The sequence below is a fragment of the Carettochelys insculpta genome, chromosome 11 (assembly GCF_033958435.1).
Source record: "Carettochelys insculpta isolate YL-2023 chromosome 11, ASM3395843v1, whole genome shotgun sequence".
NCBI lineage: Eukaryota > Metazoa > Chordata > Testudines > Carettochelyidae > Carettochelys > Carettochelys insculpta.
This window is the reverse complement of record NC_134147.1, coordinates 44,337,990-44,357,655: the sequence shown is the minus strand read 5'-3', so window position 1 is coordinate 44,357,655 and position 19,666 is coordinate 44,337,990. Positions and strand designations below refer to the sequence as shown.

At 45.2% G+C, this 19,666-nt stretch overlaps 1 protein-coding gene across 4 annotated transcripts in view; it reads right to left on the bottom strand.

Annotated features, from left to right (window-relative positions):
• ADAMTS9 (ADAM metallopeptidase with thrombospondin type 1 motif 9) overlaps positions 1-19,666 on the bottom strand; it is a 140,198-nt gene that overhangs the window by 109,966 nt on the left and 10,566 nt on the right. For 3 of the 4 annotated variants that reach the window (XR_012646935.1, XM_075004888.1, XM_075004890.1), the window contains 7 exons: positions 9,787-10,073; positions 7,080-7,163; positions 6,857-6,981; positions 6,365-6,405; positions 6,124-6,229; positions 3,770-3,916; positions 1,567-1,708 (listed from right to left, as the gene is read on the bottom strand). Coding sequence is in view for 3 of the 4 variants with exons in the window: in XM_075004888.1 (XP_074860989.1) it covers positions 1,567-1,708; positions 3,770-3,916; positions 6,124-6,229; positions 6,365-6,405; positions 6,857-6,981; positions 7,080-7,163; positions 9,787-10,073 (932 nt within the window). In the remaining variant the exon portion in view is untranslated. The remainder of the gene's footprint in view (positions 1-1,566; positions 1,709-3,769; positions 3,917-6,123; positions 6,230-6,364; positions 6,406-6,856; positions 6,982-7,079; positions 7,164-9,786; positions 10,074-19,666) is intronic. The other variant, XM_075004889.1, reaches the window with a different exon arrangement.

Below are 19,666 nucleotides of genomic sequence, written 5' to 3'. Positions count from 1 at the left end.
AAACAAGGGTTGCATGTGTGTCTTGGAACTCAAATCACAACTCTCACCCTGAAAAATCCTAGTGTCTCCGGTTACCAATTACTACTGAGCCTAAGTTAGCCATGATTGCAATTTGTGCTCCTTGGGTAGTGATTTAGTTGCCTGACACAACAGAATTGACACCAACTGGTGCCTGGGTAGGGAGTCTCAGCAAACAACAGAGGACCATGCCTTTGCCTTGGAAAGGTGGTCCCCCAGCAGAGCAAGACCAAGGTGTGCTGAAGAGCCAAGCGAAGACAACTGTGATGCTTCCGTTCTGTGGACAGAGAGCCTCAGTTTCCAGGGTGATTGTGTGTTAAATAGCCCCTCAGTGTCTCATCCGCAGAGGACACTTGCACTTCACAGCTCCCAGTAAATCACTGGGGACTTGGATTTTCCATAGCAACAAATTATTTTGGGGTGCATCTCTGTCTTGGCGGCCAATTTGATGTGCCTTGGAAGTGATGAGCCTCTACACTCTGGAAACAAACAAACCCCTCCCAAGTGTCTAAGTTCTAAAACTCAATACTCACTTTTGAAGATTATGGGTAGGACCCTACCAAATTCACGATCCATTTTGGTCAATTTCACAGTCATAGGATTTTTTTTTTAAAAAATCATAAATGTCATTACGTCAGCTGTGTCAATCTGAAATTTCACAGTGAGACAAGTTTCGGGGGTCCTGACCCAAAAAAGAACTGGGGGGAGGTCACAAGGTTATGGGGGGATGGTACTGCTACCCTTACTTCTGAACTTTTGCTGGCGACGGTGCTGCCTTCAGAGCTAGGCAACTAGAGCGTGATGGCTTCTGGCTGGGTGCCCAGCTCTGAAAGCAGTGCCAGCAGCAGTACGGGAGTAAGGACGGCCTGGGATGGTATTGTCACCCTTCATTCTGCACTGCTGCCTGTAGAGCTGGGCCATTGAGCCAGCAGCAGGGGCCCTCTGGATGCCCAGCTCCAACGACAGCAACACAGAAGTAAGGGCAGCATGATATGGCATTGCCACCCTTCCTTCTGTTCTGCTGCTGAGGGAGTTGCCTCTAGAGCTAGGCACCAAGCCAACAGCTCTCATGTTCCTGCTGCCCAGCTCTGCAGGCAGCACAGAAGCCAGGGTGGCAATACCATGACCCCTCCTTGTATATAACCTTGTGACCCCCTCACAAGTCCCTTTGGGGCCAGGACCCCCACACTGGCAAATGCTGGTCTCCCTTGTAAAATCTATATAGCATAGGGAACAAGTACAAAGGTGGCCAAATTTCATGGGAGACCCCAGATTTTCATGGCCCAAGACATGTTTTTCATGGCCATGAATTTGGTAGGGCCAAAATCATGGGAGAGCAAATGCTATGGAGATTTGTGCTTCAGAGATGGGAGACCCTGGACTGAACCCCTGACAATGCCTTATGGTTGTGGTTTTACCACACTGCCTTTAGCCACTTACGAAAATTAACCACGTGGGCACCAAAGTATACTGTTATGGGACCAACCCAGCCATGCTTTGCTTCAATTGCACATTGCAGGCAAAACAAAGAGGTGGAAGAGAACTTACCATGTAGGGACAGACTTGAGAGCCTGGTCCAAAAATTAACTCACACTGTTTGTTAACATCATAAATTACTCCTGGGAGTTGTTGAGGCAAAGTGTACATTCTTGAGACAGGCTCATCCAGCAAACACTCCCCATAACCAGTGCTTCAATAAAACAGAAGAACAACAGGGTTAAACGGGGATTTGTCAGTCCAAACCCCAGTTTGTTTCAATGCATCTGTCAGTGCAATATGTCTACCCCACCAACATGAATGAATTAATCCCCAAAGGCTCCTGCTCAGTAGGGAATTTTGATTATTACCCAATTAATACACAGGATTGCTCTGGGGCAGCATTTCCCAAGGTGTGGTCTGTGGCCCAGTACCGGTCCTTGGAAAAAAATACTGGTCCTTAGAAAATATACAAATTATCGCTATGTAGGTTGTTGTGAATAAACAATGAAAACTTTTTCATTTTTCATTTTTTTTAATATGCATTTATATTTTTGGGCCACGAAAAAAATAAAAAAAATAAAAGGTACTGAAAAAAGATGAGTCCGAACAATATAAAGTTTGGGAGACCCTGCTCTCGGGTACAAATGATATGCCCAGGCCTGCTGATGTGGCGAGGGAGGAGTGGGGCAGTTGCACAGGGGCTTTTGTAGCAGTGGTGGCCAGAGCTCTGAGCCCCTCTGAAATGCCACGGCAGCACTGGTTCACCTCTCCACTTGGCTCTGATGGGGACCAGAACTGCAATGTGAGCAGCGCTAAGGGCAGACTGCCCCAGGTCCCACCCCTTCTGCCCTTGGTCCTGCTCCTTCAGGGGTATGGAACCGGCTCCCCTTCCCACCCTGCCTTGGGTCCCGCGGTGGCTATCGGCCCCCATTGGGTATGCCCCATGTTTCTGTTTATAAATGGAGCTGTGAGGAGAACAGACACTGACTTCTCCCAGCCTGGGCCTTAACTCACAAGACCACGCTTTCTCTCGTTATTGGGTTGTCATCTTTAACAAACTCTAGTTCAGCTCATGGGCAATGCAGCACATAGCTTTGAGTTCCAAGGGTGAGTGCAAAAAGAGGAAATACGGACTATTCCTGCTACACAAACACCAGAGACACCCCCAAAAGGTACATGCTTTCAGCTTTGACTATACACAACGCTGGGACCTCACCTGGTCCCACCAAAACCAATGGAAGAAGCAAGCAAGCCGAGGACTGTTTGTACATAACTTAGGAGAAAGAAGAGGAAGAGAACCAAGATGTTTATTTAACACGAGCATATGGGTACCCTATCTACTACAGTTATGTATGATACAGAATCCAACAATGAAAACTCTTCGAGGTACTTATGAACTGTACACTTTCTACCAACATCCTGGGCATAGATTCTGGGCCATGTTAGGGAAACTTTGTGTCACTCCAAGAGGCTGAAGCTGCATAGAGCTACCTAAACAAGGATCAGAGGACTTCTTCTGGGCTTCACAGGAGCATCCCAGAGAGCTGCAGTGCCATTTTAGCGGCTGCTATGCTAACCCTATCCCAGCTGTCCAGAGAGGGACTGTGGCCAGAGGAAAGGATGCAATGCCAAGTTTCCTCTTCTCCCTTCATCCTGGTCATTCTCAGATGCCAGAATGGGCACTCACTGCAAACCAGAGGAACTTGATGGCCTCTCTATTTATTCCAGGGCCTAGGTTGGCTTGAGGTCAGGCCCAAGGCCCACAGTGGTGTCTCTCATGGACTGTAACAACTGCCTTCCTAGCTGTACCAAGTGCTTCTAAGATACAACTGGGTGTCAGAGTCACAATGCTTGGGAAACGCACTGCTCAGTAGCAGATATGATGAGTTCCTTAAAAGCGATTTCCATGGGGGGGCACTTAGCCCTCCCTACAGAGAAGCAGCTCCTTGACAGCTAACTGCGAGACAAAACTGGGAGGGTCAAGGTGTCACATCCACCTCTGAGAATTACAGAACACTAGAACTGGAAGGACCTTGAGAGGGCATTGTGTCCCATCCCCTGCCCTCCTGGCAGGACCACCACTGCCTAGAGCCTCTAGACCATCCTTGATAGATGTCTGTCTAACCTGCTCTTAAATATCTCTAGTAATGGAGATTCCACAACCTCCCACTTCAGTTCCTCTCCAAATGAGGCATACTTTGATTTCAATGTAACAAATGAGACCTTTGAGGTAGGCTGTACATATAACACCACCACATATGTAAGGTCTTACTCTAGAAACTCAGTAATGTATTTCCTACTACATTTTGACCACATCCAGGGGTTGGTGTAGAAGTTCAGTGTTGGTGCCATGACGTGTTGTTGATTTTTCCCTCCATCTTCTTTGCACTTATTATTGTCATCATGTGGCATGTTAAATCTACAAAAAAGAAAAACAAGTCTAATGAAATGCCCATTAAAAGCCAAGCATACTGTGCTACAGCAGAAACAGGGTGGATAAAACATTTTCTCTAATTTTGTAACTGCTGGTAAACATTACAGATAAAAATAAAATTAGCCAACATATCTGGAATAAGCAATACACAGTTACAATGCACTGGAGCCTTACTGGATGCTTGGGGAATGGCTAGAAACCACAACAAAGCACACAAAACCTTTCAACATCGGAACTATAAATAGCAATGTGTGTACTTGAGGTATTCCCAAGCCAGATACTTTGGTAAGTTTCAGTTGCAGATTTCTTTCTTGCTACCAGTTTCTGTGACCCTGCCAGCATTCTGGACCTAACAGGACTGGGCCCAATGTTATGCCAGAGACAAGTTTTTTACAGCCAGTCCAAGCCATCAACGATTTTGGCTGGGATTTAGAAAGCCCATAGAAATTTTTCACCAAACACTTTTTAGCTCCTTTATAAATCCCAGCATGTGCTGAAATCATGAAATAGGGGTGTAATTTGGATTTACCATCATTTGAAACTGCAGCACTGTCTGTACTGGGAACAGCTATCAGGGCCCAGTCACCAGCATCACTGGGCCAGTGAAAAATCCCTGGGGCAGAAAGACATCGCCACCACAAATGCAGCAGTGCAATGCGCCCCAGTTTCAAGCTGAGTGAACAGCACTGACGCAAATTCTGTTTTACACCAGTGCTGCATACCTACTCCAGAAATCTGCAAGCCATGGATGGCTAAAATTCCTAGTATAGTCAAGCTGTGAGAGTTCAATAGCCTAGTAGCAGAAAGCTTCTGATGAAGCTAAACTATAGCTTTAGACACCTATGGCCAGGTTTATCACTAATGTAGCTGCCTAAATGGAATCACACCAGGGACAAACAATGTGTATCTTTTATCTGGCAGGTTGGCAGAATATCATCAAGAAGCAATATCAATGTAAGCTCATGTGTGATTTGTAGCGTACCCTCTATTGGAGAATGCTGCAAAAATGTAACACTCAGAACAGCTTTGCTGTTTGAAGAGGAAGAAGGGAAATGACTTGATGTGATCCCAATTGTGAAGGCTGATGAGTTACTATTTCCATCCAACTCTTCCCCCGCCTCCCGTAAAAGAACGGAGGCACTTCCTGTTCAGGGCCACCTTGAAGTCCCTTTTGGAGGAAGGTAGTGATGTAAGCCACCAAGAGTCAGGGGAGGAGAAGACCGCACCTTTGGGGATTTCCATCAGGGAATCAGATTAAAAAAAAAATACAACTGCACTTAAAAATAACCTGCCCAAACACAGACTGCTCTGAGCAGAGAAGGAGCTGTTTATTACAACGGCCTGCTCCCAGCTCTCTTGCCTAACACACAGCATGTAATTTTACATGGTGGCCTTGCCATCAGATGCATAGCACACCCTGCACAGCCCAAGTCTACACGACCAAGCACATTGTTTTCATCCCTCAGTTGGGGTGCAGGGACAGCTGGACTCCTAGCTTCATCACCATGAGCATTATATTTGTGGAAGCTGTCTCAGTCCTAACACCAACCACACAAAGATAAATTCATTCTCCAGCATGACTACTGCACTGACTCCAGCAAAGTCCCACGCGAGGGTAGGGCCTGTTCAGACAAGCTGAGGAACATGCTGTGGTGGGGGGCGGGGGGGGGATGTTGGCCATATTTACTCTCAACTCTTCTGCTACGCACCGTCCCAACTTCAGAACGAGAATGAGTCTGTGCAAGGTAAGCCCATAAAATGAACCCTCTCCATAGGCCACTGACACTTTGGTCTGTTTGGAGATACCCTACTGACTCCAAACCTCTGCATTCAGACATTAGCTAGTCCTGAAAGAGCAGGGCGGGATGTGATCTGGATGCTAGTTTGATTTGGGCAGGGGAATGGGAAGGGCAGTATCCTTTTCTCCATTGCTCAATTGCTGCCCACAGCTGGGGGCTTTTTCTGACTTGTCATCCTGCCCCATCTGTGATCCCTCTGGGCTGGGCCTTCTCTTTGCTCATCCATGCTGCTACCACCACTGGGGACTCTAGAGCATCTTCAGCCACCTTCCAGAAGCTGCTCGCTCTTTCCCCTGCTTGTCTTTGCACCTTCTCACCACGTACACATATTTCTTGCCAAGTAGAAACGTTCAATGTGGCTACTTTAATGTAAACTTATTACATGAAACATACACATGGCCAAGTTCATGTGCTATGGTGAAAGCAGTGCTTAGTCCGTTATCTTCGCTAATTGAACAACTTCTGTATGGATCACACACGGTGCCCAGTTCAGCCAGACCTACAGAGGCAATGGCAGAACAAAAAGGTTTACTCTAAAAAACGAAATCTTGCTCATGGCTCAGCACATATTAACATTGTCACCTCAAAGGAGTAAAACAAAAACAAAAACAAAAAAAAAATAGATCAAGCTTACCTAATGTATCACATTTGTCGTGAGCTCTACATATATCCTGTCTGAAAGCAGAACAGACTTGACGCTTTTAATTTTCATGTACACGCAAGTTACAGTATAAATGCAAAAATAAAAGATATCATTCAAAAGCAGTTCTTGACTCTCCAGCTGGAATTCTCAAGCTGGTTTTCTCCCACAAGCAGTCAGGGAACTGAACAGAGAGGCTTGATCTGACTGCCTATTTACATCACACAGAGTTTTGCCAGTTTCCTTCAATAACATTAGAATAAAGCCTGAGACGCTACAATCAGTCTAAGATGCATTTAACAAAGGGATAAATATTTACCAGGTTTCTTTTCATTGCTACACTACTTCCACAGTTGAAATCCAAACGTTTATTTTGTCATTACAGTGCTACTCAAAATCAATTATTTCTGGTCATCACATGCATTATAAACCAATCGCTTCCAACTGTGATACTGACTACATTATTAATGAGAAAACCCATTATACCTGGTAACTAGGACGGCAGTATCATGTTTCGGCAGGTTGTTTTCTTCAGGGTGGTTCTGGGAATGCTGCCATTGGCAAAAGTTTTTTAAAGTTGTCTGAGCATTATAAGATATTGAAGGACCGTCCTAACCATAAAAACATATACAAAAATGTGTATTTTAGTTATTTATCTCAGTGCTCATTCCCTGCGGCAAACCCAAAGAGGACATAATATTTTCATTACCTGTTCATTTTGTATCACTACTAATTTCACAATAATGATATTAATTAAATTTCCAATACTTGGGTCTTTATAGATAGAGGCTACCTGCATAAAAAAGAAATTTTCAGTGTTAATTCTGGCATTCAACCAAACAATTATAGCAACACTAAATTGTTTCCTCTTCTGTGAACGAGGGGCGTGTGGCTGCAATTCATTCTCTGACTAGATTTTATAGTGGAATGGTCTGATCATCATCTTGGTGCAAACGAGATATTTAGCATCAGCGTGTGTGTGTGGGGAGGGGGGTGTCAGAATCCCAACACTTTTCTTCTGGACCCAGTCCTTTAGTTCTGTGCATGCATATTATCACCAAATCACAGAGCCATGGTTTATCATCAGCTACACACCTGCAAAGATCACTAGCTAAGATTTTCAAAAGCAACCAGTGATTTCAAATGCTTCAGCATCTGGGGTGCCAAACAGCGTTCAAACTCAAGAAGGTTTATGTTGTTGAGTGCCAGCCCTCTGAAAACCCAGCCCTTCTAAACAAGCCTCAAATCGGACACACAAAATCACTAAACACAGCTGATGATCTTGACAATTCACTTCTGGTAAATGAGACTTTATGAAGTTTGTATATTTTGTGGGTGGGGGTGAGAAGGGGAGACAATTTCACCAGATTATCTTTTTACTTTTTTCCTAAGAGGTACACATAAATGTGCGTTTACCTGTATTATACTCTACTTTTCCATGGATATCATTCAAGGGAGGAAGTACTGGGAGGAAATCTGAGAGTGGAATTTGTTCCATTGAAATCAGAAGTGGAAAAAAAAAACCTCTAAATGGCTCGTCTGGTCAATGCTGAGAACTGATCCAGGAATGTTTCACATTAGATATTCACTAGTGCTTTCAAATCAATCGGAGGTCTCAACCAAAAGGACTGAAGCTTTTGGCATAATGTCCATCCAGAGAATTATTATGTATCATGATTAATTTAATAACAACAATATTAATTACATTTTCAATACTTGGTTTCTTATAGATAGAGGCCAGCTGCACCCTTCTCAAGGGACCTTTCTAACAACATTCCGTTTTCTATACCTCTGTCTGTATGTCTTTCACCTTGAAGTGAAATCAGGAACTTTTTTCTTGACAGCTCAGCACTGTAAAGCACAATATAAATTATCTAAGTGGATAGAAAATGCATTTCCACACTCTTCAATGCCCCATGCACCACAGAAGATAGTCCCTGAACATTATGTGGCAAGAGGAAACCTGTAATTACTTTGAAACTGCTGTTCTAAGACACACGAGGGCAGCAGTTTGATACTTACCCAAGACCCACTCATCTTCTCTCATGACAGAGAACAGCAGAGTCTTTTGAGCCCCACCACCTGGACTTTGAGTTTAGAGAGTGCACGCGCCATTGGGAAGATGGAGTTCTGTAATCAGCATCTGCTACCCATTGCATCTGCTCGCACAGCTGTCTGCTCCAGTGCTGTGGACAGAGCTCAGCACTCCACAGGCACAGAAAACTCAGAGCTGATCACTGAGCCGAGCACAGAGATCCAGTGGCATCTGGAGCCATTGAGCCAGAGTGGAGTAAGAACTGAGAAAGAGACTAGCAAACCACCCTACTGCTGCATACCATCAAGAGTTGCCACTGGGGCTGATACTACCCTACCGGAAGGTCAACTGATCCTACTACCTTTCATGAACTGAGTAGTGCTCCATATACTCACTCATGAGCCAAATTTTTCTGGTTAAAAAACTGTAGCAAAGAGTGAGGGTTGGCTTATGAACAAGTCAGTAAACGTTGGCTACCAGCCTGCCAGAGTAAGCCACTGGCGCATCCAGACGTTTTGTTTACCTGGAGTGTTGGAGGCACAGATCCCCTCAACTCCCAGTGGCTGTGATTCGCTGTTCCCAGCCAATGGAATCAGAGGAAAACAACATGGGCTGATGGATGTGCTGACCACCACCAGTTGGCTGAGAACAGTGGATTGCTGAGACTGGGAGATGCAGGGCTCCAGGACTGCTGACACTTCCAGTAAACAAAAGGTCCTGGTGCACCAGTGGCTTACCCTCATGGGCTGGGACACAAAGTTTGCCAAGCAGTGAAATATAGGGTCAGCTTATGAATGAATCAGAGCAATGTGCCGTCTTTGACTATTCAACTTGGGAGCGGGCTGGGGGTCAGCTGGGAAAGAAACAGGCTAATGATCAAGTATATACAGTATTTCCCTCGTCCTTCAAGCAGCAAAGAAAATTGGGTAACAAGTCAACCTCCAAATCCCAGCTTGTCAAAATGGGGGTGGTGTAAGTGGGAAGCCCGTACATCAAGATCGCCATGCAGTCAGTGCTTCACACGGGCCCGAGTGTGAAGGAAACTACATCCCATCGACCCTAAGACTTGCATGTGGCGACCCTTCCACTGAAGCCACAGGCAACTGCAGGAGCGAGGCACAGGAACAGTTTGTTTGTGTGGTGGAGTCAGGGACAGATGAACCCATCCAACAGGACTGCAAGAGTCTCTTGTGAGTTACAACATTCTCCCTCCTCTGGGAGTAGCCAAGCGTGAAGTTTTATCAGCCTGAACCACTTCCCATCCTAACTCACTCCTAACTGTAGCACAGTGCTTGCTGTCCACACGCTGTGAGCACAAAACCATTCTGAGATGGACAAGTAAAAGGCGAGGGGGAAATTTTTCCTCCATTTTGATACCTACTATTGACATCAATGTTAAGACGTAGTGTTGCAGATTAGCTCCGTGGTAGGCAACCATTCTGTTGTCTGCCACCACCATCACTTCCACAAACCGAGGGTAGGAGAGGAATCGCTTTGTTCTTCGGTGGGGCTTGTCTCCTCTTGTGTTCTCGGTCCTGTTGTTAGCGTCAGAAAACTGATTTCCTTCGATGCTGCGTCTTAATACCTCCATGTCAGATAACAAGCTACCTTCTTGCCAGTGTCTTCTCTGGTTTTTCCTCTTGTTCTTTTTGTGAATATTTTCATGCCCTACGGTTAAAAAAAAAAAAAAAGATTCAGCGAGATTGAGAGATGGCATGGATTCCCAACTCAATGCATTCAAAGTCACTTGGTTTTCATGTTAGGAATACTTGTCAGTTCATACAACAGCTAGTAGTCTGTCCCTAACAATCTTTCAGGTTTGTTCTGGTTAGCTCTGCAAAACACAAGGGCTGTGTCTACACGTGCACGCTACTTCGAAGTAGCGGCACTAACTTCGAAATAGCACCCGTCGCGGCTACACGCGTCGGGCGCTATTTTGAAGTTAACTTCGACGTTAGGCGGCGAGATGTCGAAGTCGCTAACCTCATGAGGGGATCGGAATAGCGCCCTACTTCGACGTTCAACGTCGAAGTAGGGACCGTGTAGACAATCCGCGTCCCGCAACGTCGAAATTGTGGGGTCCTCCATGGCAGCCATCAGCTGGGGGGTTGAGAGACGCTCTCTCTCCAGCCTGTGCGGGGCTCTATGGTCACCGTGGGCAGCAGCCTTTAGCCCAGGGCTTCTGGCTGCTGCTGATGCAGCGGGGGATTCATGCTGCATGCACAGGGTCTGCAACTCGTTGTTGGCTCTGTGTATCTTGTGCTGTTTAGTGCAAGTGTGTCTGGGAGGGGCCCTTTAAGGGAGCGGCTGGCTGTTGAGTCCACCCTGTGACCCTGTCTGCAGCTGTGCCTGGCACCCTTATTTCGATGTGTGCTACTGTGGCGTGTAGACGTTCCCTCGCAGCGCCTATTTCGATGTGGTGCTGCGCAACGTCGATGTTGAACATCGACGTTGCCAGCCCTGGAGGACGTGTAGACGTTATTCATCGAAATAGGCTACTTCGATGTAGGCTTCACGTGTAGACGTAGCCAAGGATTGCCAGGAAAGCCAGAGTTCAGCAAAATGCTTAAGAATGTTCTTAACTTGAAAGACATGAGTAGTCCTACTGAATTCAATGATGTTTAAAGTTAAACATGTGTTTACATATGTTACTAGACCGAGACCAGCATAATGCCGTACATATGAAGAATTTATAACTTTAAAAAAAAAATCAGCTAATTTTGTTATACTGGTTGAGCCTCTCTAATCTAGAGCTCCCTCATCTGGCAGCATCCATAATCCGGGATGATTTTAATTAGCTGGATAACCATTTACTGTGGATGTGACCAAGTTTCACAGGGCCCCATAAAATTTGTTTACAGCCACCATGCCTAGTCCTCAGTGTTCTGAGCTGTGAATTTGCTCTAATTTACCCATAAATGTTTTGTAAGAGCCCAGTGAGCAATGGAAGTGTTGGTAATGCTGCTAAACATTACTGACCTCCCATGGTCCAGCAAATTCTCACGTGTAGCACCAGTCAGGTCCCAAAGGTGCCGGACAAGAGAGGTTCAACTTGTATTTGCAGCCAGGAATTGCAACTATTCTGTCTGAAGCTGTGTCTAGATTCCATGTGTATCCAATGTTGCTAACAACCCACATAACAGATTAAGGGCTTTCTCAGTCACAATGGAAGGACGAAATAAGGACATGAATCAACTCTATATGACCGATTTCTGCCTCAAACAATAGCATGGCTGTACTTCAGATATTTTTTCCTCTTATTATTCTGTGCCACCAAAACTGTAAAGGTCATCTAATAACACAGCTGCCTTTGACTGACGAATAGAGCACAGGAAGTTTTGCATATATTGCTCAATATTCACATAGGAAAAAAAAACATTAAAAGGTGCCTGGAAAGTATGCTACCTGCTGATATGAAGATGACAGAGCCAGGAGGGTGCTTGGGCAAAGAGTACATATGGAACATGTACAATTAAGATGCACCATCTGAGTGGTGTGTAATTATAGCATTATTTAAGTGTAAGAGGAAAAATCACTGGTATTTGATGCCACTTAAGTTTTAATCAGCTCATCACAGGAAGTAGCTAATTGAATGTGATTCATCCAAGAAAAATAGTTCAGCACCAGTAAGAAACAAAGCCAAATCAGCACTGTTCATCTCTCGGCCCTGCAGACCTTGCTGTCTTTGTAGCTTTCCTTTAATTTCATCAGGCTAGTGAAAAATACCCAATTTCCTTATCTGACATACTGACAAGGGTACAGGAAGCAGAACACTCCATGTGCAAACAAGATTTCAGTGATAGGGAATTTCTCAGCTATTTTACATGTGCACTTTCCTTTTCGGAAGTGCTAGTAATAATTTCCAAAGCCCTGATTTTAAAATGTTAATGAATTGCAGCAGCCAGCTGAGTGAATGCTCCAGTAACTGCTCATCTGAGAAATGTTTGTTCACGTCCGACATATGAATACACAATTTTTTTTAAATTAAATGATATTGTACAGAAAACAATAAGTAACTCATATGAGCTCCGACCTGACTGCTGCATGTGTGGTGTAGACCACCTTATAACAGCTAACAATCCATGCAGAATAGCTATTTGCATAAGAAGCTTGGAAAAACCCCAACCCTAACATAACCATATAACAGAATTGCTCTAGTTCTTTTGCACTAAGCAATGCTGTTTAACAGGGCACAATTCTGCATCTCAGGCTCACATAATTTCATAGGCAGCAGTGGCCTACCCTTAATTTACACCAGTGTAAAGCAGCACAGAAGCAGGCCAGCTATACCTATTGGTAACTCTGTTTTCTTTTCTAGCCTTCAGCCGGGCCAGGTCAACGCTAGACCTTAAAGTTGATCGCAGAAACAAATTCCAGCTACAGCAATTATGTAGCTGGAATTGACGTATCAATGATTGACTTATCTGGTGGTCATCTCCCTTACTCCTTGTGATAATGAATACAGAGGTCAACTGTTGTACCCTGATAGTTGGATTTTGTGCATCCCCACTAGAGCTGCGTCTACACGTGCACGCTACTTCGAAGTAGCGGCACCAACTTCGAAATAGCGTCCGTCGCGTCTACACGCGTCGGGCGCTATTTCGAAGTTAACTTCGACGTTAGGCGGCGAGACGTCGAAGTCGCTAACCTCATGAGGAGATAGGAATAGCGCCCTACTTCGACGTTGAACGTTGAAGTAGGGACCGTGTAGACGATCCGCGTCCCGCAACGTCGAAATTGCTGGGTCCTCCATGGCGGCCATCAGCTGGGGGGTTGAGAGATGCTCTCTCTCCAGCCCCTGCGGGGCTCTATGGTCACCGTGGGCAGCAGCCCTTAGCCCAGGGCTTCTGGCTGCTGCTGCGGCAGCTGGGGATCTATGCTGCAGGCACAGGGTCTGCAACCAGTTGTCGGCTCTGTGGATCTTGTGTTGTTTAGTGCAACTGTGTCTGGGAGGGGCCCTTTAAGGGAGCGGCTTGCTGTTGAGTCCGCCCTGTGACCCTGTCTACAGCTGTGCCTGGCATCCCTATTTCGATGTGTGCTGCTTTGACGTGTAGACGTTCCCTCGCTGCGCCTATTTCGATGTTGGGCTGAGCAACGTCGAAGTTGAACATTGACGTTGCCGGCTCTGGAGGATGTGTAGACGTTATTCATCGAAATAGACTATTTCGATGTCGCAACATCGAAATAAGCTATTTCGATGTTGGCTGCACGTGTAGACGTAGCCTAGGTGTGAGAAATTGAACCCCGAAAGATCGACCCTCACCGGGTCAATCTCCTGGGTAATATAGCTACACCAGAAACCTTAAACCTGTCATTACAGCAGCTGTTCCTACTTGCTCTGAGTTGAGATGGAAACATTCCCAGAGTAGGGGGCAGAAGAGAGGCTATTTCAGCACACAAGAGGGAGTGCAGCAAGACAGCGACCCAGCTCGGTACCAGTTCTGAAGACACTGTGGATGTCTTCATTAATGGGAAACATTCCCGCACGTATGCACATTACCCCTCAGTTGACTAATGGGCAGTGAATTCTTTTCCCCTGCCAGGGCACAAAACAGACAGACAAGTTCAGTACTGGTTGAACCTACCTACCCAAGAAGATAGTGCTGCCAGGGGTAACCTAGGCTGAATGCACAGGCTGGCTCCCAAAATGATTTCCTGTATTTTTACAGGCTACCTGGACCTTGTGGGTCAGCAGTATTTCTGGATTAAGGTATCTGGAAAGTCCTTAGTTCCAAGGGGAAAAAAAAAAAGTATCTTATATCAGATAGAGATAGCAATGACTTGTACTTAAGGGAACAAAAGTTTGGTACTGGCTGCCTTTCTTTTTCTAAGGCACATAGCTAAATAATCAATGGATCTACCCTTGCCTAACTTGGCTGTCTATACTACGGAAGGCTGACAGGAGAGTTTCTCCAATTGACCTCCCTTACTCCTTGTGTCTCGCAAGAAGTACAGGGATCGACTGTGATCCCTGAGAGGTTGATTTCACACAACCATAACGGACGTGAAATCGAACTCCGTAAGATCAACCCTGAGTGGGTCCATCTTCTGAGGTAGCGTAGACATAGCCTTAATCACTGCACTGCCACACCCCATCTGTATGATAGGGAAACGCTATTATCCGTAACTCCCAGGGCTGTTGTGAGAAGAAATACATTAAAGAAACTGAGGCACTCCAAGAATGGGAAGCACTTAAGTACTTAAGAGGTAAAGAACACTAACCCTGGCAGTGCAAGCCTAGGTCCCGATCCATACCTGGAATCGGTAATTGACACCACCAGTGTCTTTAACCCCATAGCACAAGAAGCAAGGAAGATAATGAAAATCCTCATTAACGGGACACCAGCCGAGTAAAATGAGGTCAATTAACAGCATTAGTGCAAAGTGGCATGTGGTATGACACTTCCCCTGAGACCTCTGCATAATGCTCATGGTTCTAATCATGATTTTCCTGTTGTAAAATGTTGTTATATCTCCTGTCACGTGAAAAATCCACCAAAGCAAAATGAGCATTCTGAGCAAGGCCCTGATGCAGCCACCAGTAGCAAAGATGGACAGCCCCACAGACAGGCTGGCTGACAGGACCTGGGGGAGGGAGGAAGAGGACAAAGGGGGCAAATGCACAGGGGCCCAGAATTCCCAGCTGCTGCCATTCCTACGGTGGCAGCAGTGTGGCCAGAGCCCTGAACCCCTTCGAAATGCTGTGGAAAGGCCACTCTGCGTGGCTCTGAGGGCAGAGGAGGTTGGGGGGGGAACAGCTGACGGAGGGCCCAGCAGAACACTCCAGACGGCACCAAGGGCTGACTCCCCCCATCCCACCCCTTCCACCCAAGGCTCAACCCCTTCTAGGGCTTGGAGCGGGGTCCCCCCACACCTCGCTGTCGACCCTGCTGACACCTGCCCTGGGGCCCTGCCCTGCCATAATCGCTGTGCCCAGGCAGGTATCCTGCCCCTGCAGAGCTCTCTACAGAATCGGAGCAAAAGCATCCAACCTGGAAACACAGAACGTTAACATACACCAAGAGCAGCCAAATGCACAAAGCAAACACACCCTCACCTCTGGGGAAAAGGTTTTCTCTCATCTCTTTCAGAGACTGGACATATTATTCATATACTAACAGGCACCTTCCCACTGCCCCCACCCCAAGGCAGGATCTTCAAATCATTTTTAAAAATCAAAATATTTGTTACACAGCAGAGCAACTCAGACGTACGTAGAGCAGGCCTGCTAAGGCGGCAGTCGTGTTTATTCACTGGCTGCTCCAATCTAGTTCCTGAGAGCTTGTCTTCACCAACCGCACTGCAGCTGCACCGCCACGGCACATTATGGAAGACACCACTGTGCAAGCAGGAGAGGGGTCTTCTGTCAGCACAGCTATGTGGATGGGAGAAGCCTTCCTATCAGCACAGTGCTGTCCGCATCGGGGGGTTAGGTCAGTGTAGTTACCTCTGAGCAGCACGGTTACACTGAGCTAAGTCTGCAGTGTAGACCTGGCCTACAGACTGTGGCGAGATTTAAAAGCACTCTTGGACTTTGGCAATAACAAGTTGTCACTTTCACCCATCTTTCTAGTATACCAAGAACCCAGCCAGATACAGCGCCTTTGCATTTGTAAACAATGAAACACTCAGCCGTGCAGAAAACACCCCTCAGTAACCAGGCATGGAGACAGAGAATGCTATAGGGACTGAACGCTCTTAAAGGCCACCAAAGGATAGAAACACTCTTAAATAGCTCTGCCTACTACAGTGAGGGTGCTAGCCAGTTAACTGTTTTAACTCAGGACCTACTTGCCTGGCCAGCTGCAGCCTGGGGACAGGGTCCCACTTCCACAGTCCACTGGCCTTTCCATGGCTGGGGCTGCTCCAGCATGCCATGGCCACCACCAGATTCACCAACAAGTGCACCTGTAGGCTTCATGCCTTCCACTAAACCCTTTCACATCCCTAACCACTGTCTAATTAAGCAGAAGGGAAAAACTCAAGACATTACCCTGAACACCATGATTTTGCAGTGTGAGTCTAATAACGGATATTACTTCACGTACCTCATCTCTCTATTAGTAACCTGGAACAACAAGTTAAGTTTAATTTGTCACTGGCAAGTAGCGTTCCCTCAAACCTTTTCCACCTGGGTGTGGATTTTTTCCATCCATGTGCTGAATAAATTTTTATGTAAGTTTTTAAGTTTTTTGACAGTAACAACAAAAACTTAGCTCTGGGCATTGTGCTAATCAGCCGGGTGCCCTCCGAATCTCTCCTGTGTGACTGAGCAAGTGCACAGCTTACAAGGAACACAGCTGGCAAGCTTACCACGATAGCAGAAAGCAATGAAAACCGCTTCTATTTTGAGCTATAATAAGGTTGTGATGTGCAGTCTGCCATGTTCATATCTCAACAGATAACAGGAAGCAAAGTACTTGTTTGGCAGTCTTGCAATTCTTGCAGATGATTGGAAAACACCTACTTACACGACATGACAGCAATTAGATGGGTTTAAGTAACAAGATATTGGTTTATTCACAATAAAATCTGAGTGCCAACAATGAGAAGGGTTTTCAAGTGCCCAGCATTTAAAGACCAGCAACAACAAGATTAATAATTCAGAAACGAAGGAAGCTATCCCCCATACAGCTTTGACAGCTGATACTCATTTAAATGTGGTCAAAGACATATTCCAACAATTTCCTAATATTGGCTCTTTAAAGCCATGTCTGTTTTGAATGCTTATTTTATTTCCTTTAGCAACCATCCTGGACTTGATGAATCTAAACACCGTTAATTTGCACTTGCAATTGCAAGGAAGAAACAAAGCACACAGAAGGATACCGCGACTCAGTCCTGTAAACTTCATTCTCACGAGCAAATGACATGGCCCTGGTATAGTCATTTACAAGGGTTTTAATTGCAGGTAAAATTCTACCTCCCTCTTGCTTGATCTGATAGCATCATACATTCACTTTGCACTCAGTTTGGCCAAAGTAAGATCCAAAGTTCATTGAAATGCAACCAGTGAGACTCTTTGCATTGAGCTTATTGAGCTCTGGACTGGACCCAAAGGCAAAAGGAGACTCTATGGGAGTTCTTTGACTGATTGCATTAGTAAGGAAGGCAGGAGTAGAACTAGGATTGTTTTTGAAGTAGAAATTATCATTATGCTCCACATAAGAAATTAAGAGAGAGATCATTTTTCACTAATAGCTCTAATCCTGTCCATTTCTACATCAACTTGCCCTTGGGCCTAGAAAGCATTTTACACAATTAAAAAAGACACGTGACAATGAAAGCAATTCCAGTCCAGCTTCAAGTTCATGAAGGTTGGGCGGTGGGGTGGAGGGGAGAGCAGCTGCTTAGCTAACCATATTGAAATTCCCACCCAAGTTTTATTTAAAAAATGCTTTTAAACTAACTTATTATCACATGAAATTTGAATACCTAAACCAGGTGTTTTAGTACTTAAGACTTGCTCTTTGGCAGTGAGTCTATAAAGTTTCTGTAACTGCTCTGCCCCAGTGAAGCAGATGCTAAAGCTATAGTTGGGAAGTTAATTATTGCACACTTCCATAAAGCTGGGGAAAATTTAACTGAGCTCTCTCCAGGCAGTTAAACACCTTGTGACCTGACACCCGGGAACTGAAGTTGTTAGTGAGAGCTACAGGGAATTCACCCATTCAGAATGGCTTTATGTGCTTGGATTCACTATACAGGCCTGATCTTGCTAGCCATACTCACACAAGTCCCATTAAAAAAATCACTGAGAGCTGGGACTCCTAAGAGTAGGGATCCATCACCCCTGTTGTTAGAAACACTCTCAGTGGTGACCGTAATGCTGATGATACCAGTAACAATTATACAGTACAAGGAAAGGAGAACAGACCCTCTGAGTGAACTTCAAAACACAGAAGCCCTTTCTCACTTCCTTCCTTTCAAAAACCATCTAATTATTTCAGAGCCTGTTCACTGAAGTTCATGAAAGTTGCTTATGGGACCACATGGGAAACAACCATCCTCTCTCTGGCCTATACACAGATACAATGGCGAGAGCAGTAAAACAAGCTTTCCAACATTACTAACGTGCCCCACACTTGATTTCATGGGGCCACTGGTGGGAGGGAGAGAGCACGTCAGTCTCCATGCCAGTTTAGTCCTTGGCCTCTCTGAAGCTGCTCATGGGGAATGAGGTTTCGATGGAGCTTTCCATGATGTGGATACCAGAATGATAGGGGAAACTTGGCATTTTACACAATTAAAAAACAGACAGTGGCCAACTCCCATCTCAGACGGGATCTAAACACAAAGATGGAAGATGCTATTCTACATTCCTAACTCCCTGATCCATCCATCCAACCCAGATTTCAACTCAACGCACACACTTGGACTGTAATGCATGAAGAATCTTTCACAGTCCACTAAGAAATCCCTGCCTCATGACAGGTAGTGGATCTGTATTTATAGTCATAGCCTAGAACAATATCAGAAAGGTAGCCATGTTAGTCTGTATCTTCGAGAACAACAAGAAGTCCTGTGGCACCTTATAGACTAACAGATATTTTGGAACATAAGCTTTTGTGGGCAAAGGCCCGCTTCGTCAGATGCGTCAGATGAAGCGGGTCTTTGCCCATGAAAGCTTGTGCTCCAAAATATCTGTTAGTCTATAAGGTGCCACAGGTCTTCTTGTTAGTCTACAACAAAGTTTCTTAAACTTTTTTGAGACCACAGAACACCAAACAATAACATTTGTATGCAGAACACCTATGAAAGTTGTCTTCAAAAAACTGTTGTCAGACCCACCACGCCAAAACAAAACAAAAAAAAATAACAGCGACATGTACAGCAAAAGCAAAATGAAGTAATTTAATCAGGCATCATAGCAATGAAGAAGTAACATGGTATTTGGTTTTAATAAGGGAAAATATAGACCATCAGTGTATTTTTTCCAAATGCTCATGGCACACCTGAGGTTGTTCATAGAAAAACAGTGTTCTGTTCAACACAAGTTTAAGAAACGCTAGTCTAGAAAATAAAGAGTTTACTGAATTTGGACTAAATAAAATAAACACAAAAGTCCCACTTTATTAAAGTGATGGGTGTTCACTAAACTGTCAAAGAGAAGAAGGCAACTTAGATCTTTCTCTTTTAATGTTACCAAGGAAAAGGCTCCTTCTCGTTACATCAGAATGTAACTCTAGAGTCACTCTACCGCAGAGAATAGATTTATTACAAAATTTACCCCCATGTAAGTGAGAGCAGAGTTTAGTTTT